Source organism: Geotrypetes seraphini, chromosome 4 (genome assembly GCF_902459505.1).
Source record: "Geotrypetes seraphini chromosome 4, aGeoSer1.1, whole genome shotgun sequence".
In the NCBI taxonomy this organism is placed as follows: domain Eukaryota; kingdom Metazoa; phylum Chordata; class Amphibia; order Gymnophiona; family Dermophiidae; genus Geotrypetes; species Geotrypetes seraphini.
The window spans coordinates 49429500-49443848 of record NC_047087.1 but is presented as its reverse complement, the minus strand read 5'-3'; the positions used below and the strand labels follow the sequence as shown (position 1 = coordinate 49443848).

The 14349-nt window shown below is 45.9% G+C and overlaps 1 protein-coding gene across 4 annotated transcripts in view; it reads left to right on the top strand.

Annotated features, from left to right (window-relative positions):
- Positions 1–2833: 2833 nt before the first annotated feature.
- Positions 2834–14349, top strand: part of NETO2 (neuropilin and tolloid like 2) — a 107499-nt gene continuing 95983 nt past the window's right edge. The window contains exon 1 of one of the 4 annotated variants that reach the window (XM_033940631.1): positions 2834–2914. In XM_033940631.1, coding sequence (XP_033796522.1) covers positions 2911–2914 — 4 coding nt within the window. In that variant the 5' untranslated portion in view covers positions 2834–2910. The other 3 variants (XM_033940632.1, XR_004539107.1, XM_033940628.1) reach the window with 3 other exon arrangements.

The window sequence follows — 14349 nt, the reverse complement described above, 5'->3', positions numbered from 1 at the left end:
GGGGACATAGGTTTCGGACGTGCGTTATGGAAAAGAAGTCTCCAAACTCCAGCACTAGTCTCTGGCTCTGACGGACCTCGATGAGATTTTAGCGCTGACGGATCCTAGTACTTTTCCCTCCCTATGCTCAGACGGATCCTGAGTGCTAAAATCTCATCGAGGTCTGTAAGAGACAGAAACTACAAGCGACACGGACACGGACCTCAGATTTTTAAGGCCGTTCGGGTTTAGATCCATCAGGTCCGTGAGGTCCACGTTTTACCCCTTCCCTGCTCAGTGAAATCAAAAGACGCCACAACGGTGTTCTTAAGGACGAGTCCTACTTACGTCAGGCATCTGTAACTTGGGGACTGCCCGTATATTCAAATTTATCACTTACATATTCTGACTATGGAACTCCCTAGAATAAGTTTGGGAAATCTTGCCTACAATCCTGTTGCCAGGGCAGGATTAACCCTTTGGTGGACCCTAAGCAAAGAAGCATGTTGGGCGGGCTCCCCTTTGTAATATAAATGCATTTTGACACACACACGCCCCTTCCCCCTAGAGTGCAGTTGAGAAAGCAGCAGGGGAGGGACATTGTACAGGGTGTGGGGAGAACAGACAGCCCTAAGAGTGACTGTGGTAGTTCTGTCCTTTCCCCCCATTCTTGCCAGAGGAGCTACCCGGGCATAAATCCATTTTGAGAGCCACTGAATTAGCATATCTAGGGCCCTTCCTAAGCATTCTGCCTTTACTTTGCTATATCTATTTCTACCAGGAAAGATACAAAGGAGAAGGGAGGGGGGGTGAGGTATCCAGCAAGAATAGGGCTGAGTAGAAGCACTAAGGGCTAGGGAGAGAGAAAGGGATGCTAGAAAGGTGTGAGATTAAAAGAGTGCGGAAGGTGAGAGCAATAGAAGGAAGCGAGAAAAAAGAGCCTTGTAGAATTGGTAATGAAAAAAGGGAGCCCTGAATTTCGTTCTTGCACCAGGACCTACTCCAGTGTCAGGTCAAAAGCGCGCCGGGACAAAGGTGCGCCGGGACAATTGAGCGCAGTGCGTGCCGCCGCACCACTCTAAATTACTGTTTTTAGTGCTCCGATGGGGGGGAACCCCCCCCCACACACTTTACTTAATAGACATCGTGCCGCGTTGGGGGGGGTTGTAACCCCCCACATTTTACTGAAAACTTCACTTTTTCCCTGTTTTAGGGAAAAAGTTCAGTTTACAGTAAAATGTGGAGGGTTACAACCCCCCAAGCCCCCCAAAACACCGGCGCGATGTCTATTAAGAAAACTGGGGGGGTTCCCCAACAAAACCCCCCGTCGGAGCCCCTAAAAACTGTAATTTAGAGCGGTGCGGCGGCGCGCGCTGTGCTCAATTGTCAGCGCCTCTACCATATGGGGTCCCCAAAGTCCCTCCTTGATGGCCGAATCCAGTTGGTTTTTCAGGATTTCCCCAATGAATATGCATGAGATCTATGTGCATGCACTGCTTTCAATGCATATTTATTGGGGAAATCCTGAAAACCCGACTGGATTTGGCCCTCAAGGAGGGACTTTGGGAACCTCTTATGCACAAATATGGTGCTTGTGAGACTTTAAGGATATTGAGCGAACCCCTTATAAGCATTCTTTCACTCATTCTTTCCTTTTGAGAGCCATGACAGAAAACAGTTCAGACACTGCAAGAGCACAAGCAAGCTTTCTGCTAGATATATTAATGAGGTTCCCTGAGGCACTCGTTATCATTATTAGAGGATTTCTGCCTGGATTCTTTCGATGGAGGAACCAATGGGAGTTCCAAAAAAAAAAAAAATAAATAAAGGTGGGCGTCGCTACGCTTTCACAACAGAAGAGTCCTCACAGTTTTATTTCTATGATTTACATAGAAACATAAAATACAAATTTCTTTACAGAGAAATGATCGGGTTTGCTCTTCCGTGTAAATATGTCATGGCACGTTTCCACCTTACATTATAAAAGAAAATCAGCCTATTTATTGTTCCACCCTAATGATGTATCAGAAGTACAAAACTGCCAAGTGATGGATAGCTGGGAAGGAGGTTCTTTCAGAGAGCCAGGTGCAGCTTTTTAGTAAGTTGTAAAATATTAGCTCAGCTATCACTTTTTGTCCTTTCCTAAACCCTGTGCAGTAAACTGGGACAGTTTAGCAAATACCTTCGATCCCAATATGGTGCTAATATTCTTTTCAAGACATGGCAGAATTTTTTTTTGTTGTAGGCGTGAGGGAGATTGCAATTTCTCCAATAGCACAAATGAGCATCTTACTCTATGTGCTTAAACGGGCGTGATGTGAATCTAGCGTTTGCTTGTAGTGCTGCAGACAGATCGAGAGAGGGCTTCGCTCGTGTTATGATGCTGCAGGGACTGGGTGGGGGGAAGCCACAGTCTTAGAGTGGCAATGTTTGGCCACCGGTGTGAAGCACATCGTGGAAATAAAAAGGGAGTGGGGGAGGGACACTGGGGGGGGGGGGGGGTCTCTGCATGTCCTCAGTGTCCCAGGTCCTGCTGCAGTCTACAGAGGTCTCTGCTACTTGCAGGGGCTTCATATTCTTTCCACTAGCAGCGAGCTGACAATTCTCCCCCTTCTTTAATCCCGATGAATGAAAACAGGAGGCTGGGCTCTGTAATCCCTTTAGAGCAGGGATAGGGAACTCCGGTCCTCGAGAGCCCTATTCCAGTCGGGTTTTCAGGATTTCCCCAATGAATAGGCATTGAAAGCAGCGCAGGCAAATAGATCTCATGCCTATTCATTGGGGAAATCCTGAAAACCCGACTGGAAAAGGGCTCTCGAGGACCGGAGTTCCCTACCCCTGCTTTAGAGAGAGGGATTTGTGTGACAGGACAAGGGTGCCCATGGGAGAGAGAAGGCAAAGGGGGAGGGGCTCCTCTGCCCCTGGATTTGGATGAGTAATTAATGATAAACTCTTTCTACATGCCTGTTTATTTTTTAATGTTACCTCTCTTCCGGAAAAAAGGTGTTCATCCTGCCAGGGAGCTGTGATTTGTGTGTATCCCCTTTCCCCCTTCTGTTATAGGGGATAACAATTTTTAAAAAACCCCACGAGGAAGGTCACCACATCTCTATGTAGAAATCAGAGCAATTTTTATGGTTGGGGGGCAGTATTGTGTCTCTCCAAACACATTCCTAGTCCCCAACTTCCTCGAGTACTGGGAGGCAGTTCCTGTCTCTCCTTCGGGTGTCCGAAGATAGCTTTCATCCCCTCCCCTCCCCCGCCGGCTAGGGGGAAACGCCAAGGGAGGGCACATGCGTAGAAACGGATCATTCAGGCGCTCGTCGCTCGGGTCTCAGGCGCGCCTGGAGTGGTGCAAAAGCTTCAGTTGAGCCGGCGGAAGACTCGGGGCAGCAGGCTCTTCCCTCCCCAGGCTGATCGCCCTTGCTCCGTGCTCGTGCTGGTGGGGGGGGGGGGGCCCGTGGAACTGAGTGATAGCGAACAGCACAGAGCCTCCCGCGGAGGCAGAGGTCCAGCTCGGCGGCGGCACGGCGAGGGCTTGGGCACGGGAAGCCAAAAGGAGCGGAACCATTGGCGAGGTCATGGGATCCTCTGGGGAGAGGTTATGAACGGGCTTGTGCCGCTTTGATTCCGGCATGGCTGGGGAAGCGAAGGGTCCCTTTAGAGCGGTGCCAGCCGAAGCTTTCCCCTCCCTCTCGGATGACACGGAATCCTAAACCCAACTAGAGGCAGCGTGGATCGGTTTTCCCTCGCGAAGTCAAAATGGCATTAGAAAAATTCTACTTTGCACTGAAAGGTAAGGTTGCGTTCCTGCGTTTTTAGAAAAAAAGGATTGAAAAGATAGATAGATAGATAGATTTTATGTCATTTCTTAAGCAAATGAATCAGGGGGTCTCTGTCCCACTTTCCTTACTATAGCAGAAGTTTCAGGCTCCATTGGTCTCTTGGCGCCCCCTGCAGGAGCAGATGGAGAACTACGTCCAGTCGTGGACTTTCTGGCCCAATTGTACCCTCCTGACAGGAACGCTTAAAGCGAGTAGAAACAGACCGTTTGAAAGTGCATTTCTGCCGCACTTCCTTATTTTTATAGCTGCGCTTCATCACCCTCGTCAAGGTGTCTAGAATGGTATTTGCTAGCTGAATCTTATCATCATAGGTGAAACTTTCTTCTGCGGTGGGTCATCTCCTTCTGACTCGGTGCACAGCCGATGTAGTGGCGAAACCCCCCCCCCCAAACAGGCATCTATCTGTCAAATGAGAGACCACCCAGAGCTTGGGAAGGGGGGGCTTCTGTACTGACACATGCTTCTGGGAAACTTGTCCCAGAAAATCGTATTTGCTGTTCAGGCTCTATTTACTGTTTGCTCCAATTCCTTCCCACCCCGCACTTCACTTAAAACAGGCAACCACCCCCAAGGGAGAAGGGCAACATATATTAGACCCCCCCGCCCTACAGGAAGGCAAATACACAGGAGTTCTGGCCATTGTACTTGCCCCTTGGCTGCTATTAAGAGCATTGATATATTGTTTCTTATGATGTACCTATCACTATGTATTTTACTGAAAACCGCTCTGGGCTGATGTGTTTAATAAATATTTATTATATAACACATTTATAAATCTTTATAAGTGCAACATATATTATACAGTCATTTACACTTTAAGAGCACTTAAATTCAATCAGAATTATATTCTATGGCAAATACATATATCATTCCCCCCCCCCTTCTACTTATCCAAAAATTTGCACTCAAAATTGAAAAAAAAAAATCTTCCCACCCACCCACCCTGGACGTGTATTATCAAAGGGGAAAATCAACAATCACTCCTTACAGAATTTTGTCAGTGGTTCCCAAATCTCCATAAACTTCCTATAATGTCCCTGTTGTGTGGCCACCATACGTTCCATTTTAAAAGTGAATATATAACACATTTAATAGCGGCTTGAAAAATGTAGACGCGGTGCAAGAAGCCAAAGTTTTGCTTAAAAACAGTTTTCAGATCTGAACTTCTGTTGCTTATACTGCTCCAAAATAACCTAGTTTTTCTGTTTATCACACGTGTGGTGCCGAAATTTAGCCTCCTTCAGCCCAAGGGCTAGACGTCCTTCTCAAAGAAAGGGCTGCTAAGAAATGAGTCTGGTTGAAAGGGGGGAGGGGGGTCTTTCTTTGTCTCTGCAGTCGTGCATGAAAACCCCGGTTCTGTGTGGGCTTGTCAAGCTGACTGTTGTACAAAAAAAAAAAAAGAAATTTGTTCGGAGAAAATCAAGACAGTGAGGGAAAGTGTTTCAGTGTGGTACTGTAGGAAGGAAGCTGTTCAATTGATAGCTTTTCTGTATTTCTTACAAGTGCTGTGGAGGTACAGAAAGATCTTATTCGTAGGACTGTATTAATACAATGGGCTCCTTTTACGAAGCCGCATTAGTGGTTTAACGAGCGTAATAGCGTGCACTAATTTGCCGGCCGCCCTAGCCGCTACCGCCTCCTCTTCAGCGGGTGGTGGTTTTTTGGCTAGCGTGGGGGTTAGCGTGCACTAAAAAGGTGCGTGCGATAAAGCAGCTAACGCGGCTTCGTAAAAGGAGCCCAATATCTGTGTTTAAAGTGGCAATAACGAAGAAATCACAGTGCGAAGGACGTGTGATTAACATCTACCATCTCGCTACTTCTTTAGCTCAGGGATAAGGCTGTTGGGGGGGGGGAAAAAAAAGAAAGAAAGAAACTTTCAAATATGCTCAAAACCCTCGGAGGAATTTTATACGTTTATGCTAGGGGGTTCTTTTTTGGATAATAAAACTATTCAGATGATATTTAATGTATTTTAAACCCAAGTAATCTTTCTCTTTTGTTGGTCAGAGTAAACTGGTTCCACACCTTTTGGTGACGCTGGTTGTGTATTTCAAGAATGTGCAATATCTGAAGGAGGTTTTGCCCACTTTCTGTGTGGTCAGGGCAAACTGGTGTGTCTAAATCTTCCCCTTGAATGATCCATTTCAAACCAGACGCTTCTTCCTGAATGCTAATTAGGCGCTTGGCAAACAGTCTCAATAATTCACATTAATGTTGCTGGGAATGGGAAAATAATCTATTTTTTTTAAAAACCAAAAAAAAACCCAACCCAACATTAACTAGGCATGGATTTAATTCTGTAAATGAAGTGCAACTTTCATCATCTGTCAGGCATCTTTTCACCTACATTCAATATTTATAAAATATTAAACATGCAACAAGTAGAATTCTTGCATGACATTAAATTATACATATTGATCCAGATTTTCTCTATGCTATATAGACACAGTGAGGCACTTGGGTATTGTGGATTTTGGTCAGGATGACAGATTGGATGTGTTACTGTTTTACACCTTTCCTAATACCGGTTTGATAGCATTTAACTCTCTAGAATTGTCTGTTTACCGAAAGCATTTTGCACAATACATAATTGCACAGACTTATTTTGAATTCTCTGGTGATTAGATACATCTGCAGTGTTTCAGTATTGCCCTATATATTGGTCGATGCGGGCTATGAAACCCCAGCCTTCCATCTGCCAGTGAAGGGCAGATCGAAAGAGAAAGGGGCTCTGATGATCTCCGATCTCTGCTTTGGAATATCAGTTGAACTGCAAAAGAGTGTGAGGGTGCCCGGAGTAAGTACCCAGTTATTTGAAAGGTTAGCCTTCTATTTCCAGAAGCTACACATCTGTACTGGTTGCATCAGTCCATCATTGATTTTGTTATCTAACTTCAGTCTGAACTAGAAAAAAAATACCTGCCTTTGTCAGGCGAAATTTAAACAAACAAAAAAACCATGCAGAACAGTGTGCTGCTACCCTGCCACGGGCTCTTTCCAGGTAAGTGACTCCTGTGCAGAAAGAAATATTGTCTATATGTCCATTTGTATTGTTCCTGCTTATGGAAAACATTTTGTTCGGCTGTCACATTGGAACCGTTTCTGTATTGTCTGCTTAAGTGCCTGATGATCCCAAGGTCACTTTGTAATTGAGGCATTGAATCTTGTTTTTCCAAATTGATGTTATTGATTTCTCTTTTTCACCTGGTCACCTTTTTTCTGAGGTCTCCACATACGTTACTCTGGTGGTGGTGGAAGAGAGAGCAGTCACTGACACTAATGTAGCCTCTTCAGAGAGACAACTCTACCTGTGTTGTCCGCATCCTGTGCATTCCCCTCCCCCCCCCTAAATTTTAATGACAGCATGTTTTCACAACTACTGTATATCTATACTTTTGTACATCCCTAGTTTTGGGCTAAGTCTTCCATACTCTGCAGACATTGTGTGCCCGTGATTCAAGAAAGCTGTAAAGCAGTTAATTTACTGAGACTTTTTACTTTAGGGTCGGGGCTTTCCCGACCCTTGTCTAGTGAGCCCACAGCTAATTGGGTTTTCAGGCTATCTCCAATGAATTCAAATGAGATAAATTGGCACACACTGGTGACTCACTAATGCTGATTTCCCTCATGGGACATCCTGAAAGCTCATCTGACTGTGGGGTCACTGAGGCAGGATGTGGAAGCCCTGCTCTAGGGGTTTCAATACAGCTAGTCTGCTTTTCCCTGATTTTCACTAAGGCAGGGTTGATATCCAGTTTTATTGACCTGATCTATACTAGAAGCTGATATTTTGCATGTTAAGATCAGTATTCCTTTATACTCTGTAGTCAGATGATTCAGGCAGTGTTTGGGAAAGGGCAACAGATGCACCTTTAATGTTAAAACTCCTGGATATATTCTTCATTACAGCTGGCTTTTTTTCTGTGTTGCAGGAAGCATGGGATTTGGCACCCTAAGCTTTCTTTCACAACTCCCTGAGGCTTACTCATAGCAGACTTCATAGCAGACTTAGGGATCCTTTCTCTAAGGTGCACTAACAAATTAGTGTGGGTGAAGTGCCCTGCTGCCCATGTATACAGTACAGTGGACTGTGTGGCATTTGGTGCACACTCATCCTTAGTAAAAGGATCCCTAAGTCTGCTTCTTGCAGCAACAATTAGGGGCCTTTAGGAACCCTGCATTAAAAGCCCCTGGATTTGGGCATTATTGGAGACAGTAATAGAGAATGACACAGGGACAAATTTTTCCCCGTCCTTGCGGGAACTCAGTTTCCCATCCCCATGAGTTATTTTCCTGTCCCTGCCCCATTCCTGCAAGTTCCGTCCTCATCTGCACAAGCCTCAAACACTTTAAAATCATAAGTAGCAGCATTTAAGAGCTCAAAATGTGATGTCATAATGCCTCATTCCACCAATGCCTAAGCTCTGTCCTCATCTGCTCAAGCCTCAAACACTTTAAAATCATAAGCAACATTCTAGAGCTCAGACTGTGATGTCATAATGCCTCATTCCACCAATGCCTAAGCTCCGTCCTCATCTGCACAAGCCTCAGACACTTTAAAATCATAAGTGTTTGAGGCTTGGGCATTTAAGGTAGAGCTTACAGGAATGGGACAAGGACAGGCACAGCGACAAAACTTACAGGGACGGGGAAATTGAGTTCCTGTGGGGACGGGGAAAAATTTGTCCCCGTGTCATTCTCTAGCACAGTAACTAAAGTAGATCCTGCAGTTCTTTATGGGTCGGCGTCTATAAATCAAAACAGTAGTCTACACAGGCTTTTGCTTTGATGCTGCCTAGGAAAGATTAAATGCAAATTGAGCACGGCCTTTCTCTGCGCTTAACTTCTTCCTTGGAAACAATATGCATAGTTCCGATTTGTACATAACTATGCCCATTCCCTTTAATTCTATAATCTTAGCATCCAAATGTATGAAAACTAGCACTTAAGTACATGAAAGTAATATTAATGGGCTTAAGTGTTGGTTGAGCGCCGAGCAATATTCTACAAACGTAGGGTCTGAATCTATATATAGCACCCAAAAAATCATCACCGACTAGAACAGTGCTTCGTGCAATCCTATAAAAGGTATGTGCATCTTATAGAATCATGCTAAGTGCCGGTGCACCCATTTAAGCCAGAGAAAAGCCAAGCCTAAATCCCTGCACCAAACTTGTGCATGCATCAGGAGGGTTCCATAACAGTGTGCCTAAGTTTTAGGAATGCACATGACCCAGCCATGCCCCTCCCCTGGCCATGCCCCCTTTTCAGATTCATGTACTAGAACTGGCACACAGCACTTTGGGCTAGATTCACAAAACAAACCGATCGTGTACCGATCGGTTTGCGACCCCTTAGTGACCAAATTCCCCTCCGGCCCGATTTACTGCCGCCCATCCTCCGATCCGCGCATGCAAATGAGGGGAGGGACATTCAAAAGTAGGAAAGGCAGCGATTCACAACACAATCAATCCGATCCGACCAGGCTCACCGATCAACTGAAAAAGCGACTGCTGGGGACCAGTCGAAAACGTCTTTCCGACTGGAAGCCCTGCAATATGTCCTGCCTACTTCCCCCTGCTCTGCCCCGATCTTCCCCCTGAATGCTGCCATGCTCGATCTTCCCCGCCCCGAATGCCGCCCTGCACGATCTTCCCCCTGAATGCCGCCCTGCTCTGCCCCAATCTTCCCCGAATCTCTCCTGCCCTTCCCCGGCCTGCGGATTTAAAGTGGGTTAAAACCACGGGCTTGCAGGGCTAAAAAAAATTGTAAAAAAATGGCCCCGGCTCAGACGGGCATGCGCAGACCATCTACAGATGGTCTGCGTATGCGCGCGGATTGCACTACAGTGATCCATGCAGGCAGATGGGGGCGTTTTACTCCGATCGCTCCCATCTGCATATTGGGGCTTTGAGAATTCGTTGGACCTGCCTGGATTGGACCCGATCGAGCAGGTTAGTGAATCTGGCCATTTATAGAATACCCCTATCAAGTTGTGCACATAACTTTTATTTAGTACCAGTTTGTGTCAATTATGAAGTGTTAATTGCCAATTGACACCGATTAGGCTTGTTAAACAATTTAATTGTACACATAAATCAGCTGTGTGCACTGATTTGTGCATAGTATAAGATGCTATATACAGAATTTGGGGGTTAGTGTGCAACCTGCATAGCAAATCTCAAGGGGGGGGGCATACAAGTGGTGGAGCGTGGGCTGCTTCCGCACTTATATGTGTAACTTAGAGAATACTTTAGTGCGTAATTTATAGCATGTTTATGTGCTCACATTTTTGCTTACCTTTTATATGGTGTAAGTGATAGCGCCTAAAAGTTGGCATGCAAATGCCGACTTACACTCTGTTGTATAACAAAGGGCTAGGCAATTCTGGTCCTCGAGAGCCACAGGTGGGTCAGGTTTTCAGGATATCCACAATAAATATGCATGCAATACATTTGCATCTCAATGAATGCAGTGCATGCAAATCCATCTCATATACAGTGGAACCTTGGTTTACGAGCATAATTCGTTCCAGAAGCATGCTCGTAAACCAAATTGCTTGTATATCAAAGCAAGTTTCCCCATAGGAAGTAAGGGAAACTGCTTTGATTGGTTCCACCTCCTCCCCCCCCCCACGAGGCTACCGGTGCTGCTCCATTCTCCCCCCCCCTTGAGGAATCTGACGCTGTTCCAAACCCCTCCCCGCGATCCAGCTTCCCCCCCCTGCGAACTGGCATCCCTCCCCGCTTGCATTGCCCCCCCTCCACCGCGATCCTACTTCCCCCCCCCTCCCAAGCAGTCAATGACACCCTTTACCCGACTTGGCACCAGTGCCGGTGCCCGAAGATCCTCCCTCTTCTGGCGCGGCTGGGCGGTGCGTCGGAGATCCTCCTTCTTCTGGGCTGGGCTGGACTGGCTTTGAGCATTTGCGCATACTCAAAGCCTTTTGGTCTCGCTCTCTCCGAGATTGAGAGCGAGACCAGAAGGCTTTGAGCATGCGCAAATGCTCAAAGCCAGTCCAGCCCAGCCCAGACCAGAAGAAGGAGGATCTCCAACGCACCGCCCAGCCCAGGCCGCGCCAGAAGAGGGAGGATCTTCAGGCACCGGCACTGGTGCCAAGTCGGGTAAAGGGTGTCATTGACTGCTCGGGAGGGGGGGGGGAAGTAGGATCGCGGTGGGGGGGCAATGCGAGCGGGGGGGGGATGCCGGATCACCGGGGGGGGGGGGCGCTCGTACAGCGAGGCAAGCTCAGTTTACGAGGCACCAAGTTTGCGAATGTTTTGCTCGTCTTGCAAAACACTCGCAAACTGGTGCACTCGTAAACTGAGGTACCACTGTATATTCATTGTGGATATCCTGAAAACCTGACCTGCCTATGGCGCTCGAAGACCGGAATTACCTACCCCTGGTATGAGAGAATTTGTGCTTGGTGCCCTGCGGTTTACCACCCAAATTTGTGCAACTTTTATAGAATTGCTCTCATTGTTCACTGACCTACCCTTCCCCCCTTTGTGCATGGTTGAACAGCATTGTGGGTAACATACCATTACCCACAAAGAGGCTGGGGAATGCTACTATACCCTCTGAAAAATCTTTCATTATCGTTTTCTATGAGTAAGATAGAAACAATGTGATCACTCCTATGATTTGGAAAAGCCTTTCTAGTGTCTAAGGCAGTGATTCCCAACCTGTCCTGGAGGAACACCAGGCCAATCGGGTTTTCAGGCTAGCCCTAATGAATATGCATGAGAGAGATTTGCATATGATGGAAGTGATAGGCATGAAAATTTGCTTCATGCATATTCATTAGGGCTAGCCTGAAAACCCAATTGGCCTGGTGTTCCTCCAGGACAGGGTTGGGAACCACTGGTCTAAGGGATGTTCGATCATTGCCTAGTTTAAAAAGCAGGTGAAAACTCTTTTTTTTTTTGTTATGGCATTTGAGATGCCAGAGGGAGCTGTTGAGGGGAATGCAGTTACAATATTTGTATATTAGTTTGTATTATTTCTTTTTTTTTTTTTTTGGTTTTTGGGAGTATGTTGTTCTGGTGCAGGGGTAGGCAATTCCGGTCCTCGAGAACCGGAGCCAGGTCAGGTTTTCAGGATATCCACAATGAATATGTATGAGATGGATTTGCATGTACTGCCTCCTTGAGATGCAAATCTATCTCATGCATATTTATTGTGGATATCCTGAAAACCTGACCTAGCTCCAGCTCTCAAGGACCGGAATTGCCTACCCCTGTACTAGTGTAAGTGTAGGTTTGACCTATCATTTTATGGCATTCCTTGCAGTATTTTAGCTTCGTAAACCACTATGATCGTTTTTGAAGTGACAATCCAGAAAACCTTAATACATAAGAAACCATAAAACATCATTTTACAAGCCCAAGCAGGTACTTATAAAATTACCCTAGTTCAGAGGTGGGCAGCCTCACTCATTGAGGACTGTAATCCAGTCAGGTTTTCAAGATTTCCCCTCTGACAGAGTTTCTAGAAGATTCTCAAGATGTTATCCAGACTCGGTCCACAATGATACTAGCAAAACAGATTTTATGCTGCTTATCCTAGGAATAAGCAGTGGATTTCCCCAATCCATCTCAATAATTGCCTATGAACTTCTCTTTTAGGAAATGATCCAAACCTTTTTTTTAAACCCTGCTAAGCTAACTGATTTCGCCACATTCTCTGGTAACAAATTCCAGAGTTTAATTACGCGTTGTGTGAAGAAATATGTTCTCCGGTTTGTAGTTGCATATAGTGGAGGCGGTGCATGCAAATAGATCGCGTGCATATTCAGTGGGGAAATCTTGAACACCTGACTGGTTTACAGCCCTCGGGAACCATCCTTCAGGATGGTCATTATCCTAGCATGCTCCTGGCAGTGTAGCGTAGAGGTTGGGCATTATGTTGGTTCAGCATCCTTTGCTTAGCTTGCTTTGCCTAGGTTCTTTCTAAATGTTTATGAGTCAGTGATCCCTAGAGCTGGTGAGATTTTATTTGGTTGTTATTGGTAGTGTCTTTGTGAGCTTGCTTTGTGAAGACTCTCCCTCTCTTGAATGTTAATATGTGTCCTTCATGAAGGAGAAGGGGGATTTTATTCTCACCTCTGTTTTTTCCCCAGAAAGGTGGCAGCTACAGGGGAGATTCTGGCTCGGTATATGAGCCAAAGAGAGGCTTCCATGTACATAGAGAGGTACAGTGTGGATAATTCCAAGGGGGAGTTTGGGTGCTGAAGAGGATTCTACCGTGGAGGGAACAAGAAGGAAGGGGAGGGGGGCTGTTCCCTCTGACAATATAATTAGAAGTCAATTTCTAGGGGCTAGGTTTGCTCAGAAACCTGGAAACCCTGCTACATGGAGGAATTGCGGGAGGGTTGGTTAAAGATCACAGACATTAGAAAAATTGGTGCACGGCGGGGGAGGGGGGACGACAATGACCCCAGATGGTTGTTTTGCGCATACCGTGACCAAGTCCTCACTCCTAAGCCGGGCTATACGGAGTATGATCTTATTGTCTTAAATTTAGTGCTAACATTTGCCATGTTTGAAGCAATGTTTGATCAGTGCTGTGCAGCTATAGAAACTGTCTACCTCAAAGTAACTATTTGCACAAGTTCGGAATAAAGATGAGATGGAATACCCTCAAAGGATTGTGTTTGCTATCAGGAAGGCTAGATAAGACAACTTTGACCTTAAAGCAGGGGTCTCAAAGTCCCTCCTCGAGGGCCGCAATCCAGTCGGGTTTTCAGGATTTCCCCAATGAATATGCCTGAGATCTATGTGCGTGCTCTGCTTTCAATACATATTCATTGGGGAAATCCTGAAAACCCGACTGGATTGCAGCCCTCAAGGAGGGACTTTGAGATCCCTGCCTTAAAGGGAGATCACATTTCTCCCCCCCCCCCCCCCACTGCTGCCCACCCAAAGAATCCACTGCAGGAGGTGAAAGTAACAGAAAGAGCACCAGGACAGAGAAATGATTTGTGTTTACGCTCCTTGGACATTTGGAGGCATCTGGGCCTGGCGCTGACGTTTATGAAATACACACACATAGCTCAATGCTATAAATGGCGCCTACATGTGGGTGCCCCAAAATATTACACTAAACGCTATTCTATAAATGGCACTGAAAGTCGGGCGCCGTTTATGGCATAGCACCTGGCGCTGGGATCTGTGCCCAAAATTGGGTGTGAGGATTTATACCAACCAGTAATTGTTAGGGCCCAGTTATCGATGCTAATTAGCTCATTATGCAATTAAATTGCATGCACAATTTGGACACGTGACCAAATTCATGTGCACAATTTTGAGCTCTATATAGTATATAGAATTATGGGGATTAGGTGCAGATTCTTAGGGCACATAACACCCAGAGTTACTCCTGCCTTAGAGCAGTGGATTGTTTTATAAATACACTTGAGCACATATAAATGAGATGTAACAGATGCACCTATGTGTCTTGTAAAATTATTATTCCCTTAAGTAATGATCACCTCTAGAATCAAGGTTGTAGGGGGAGAGTG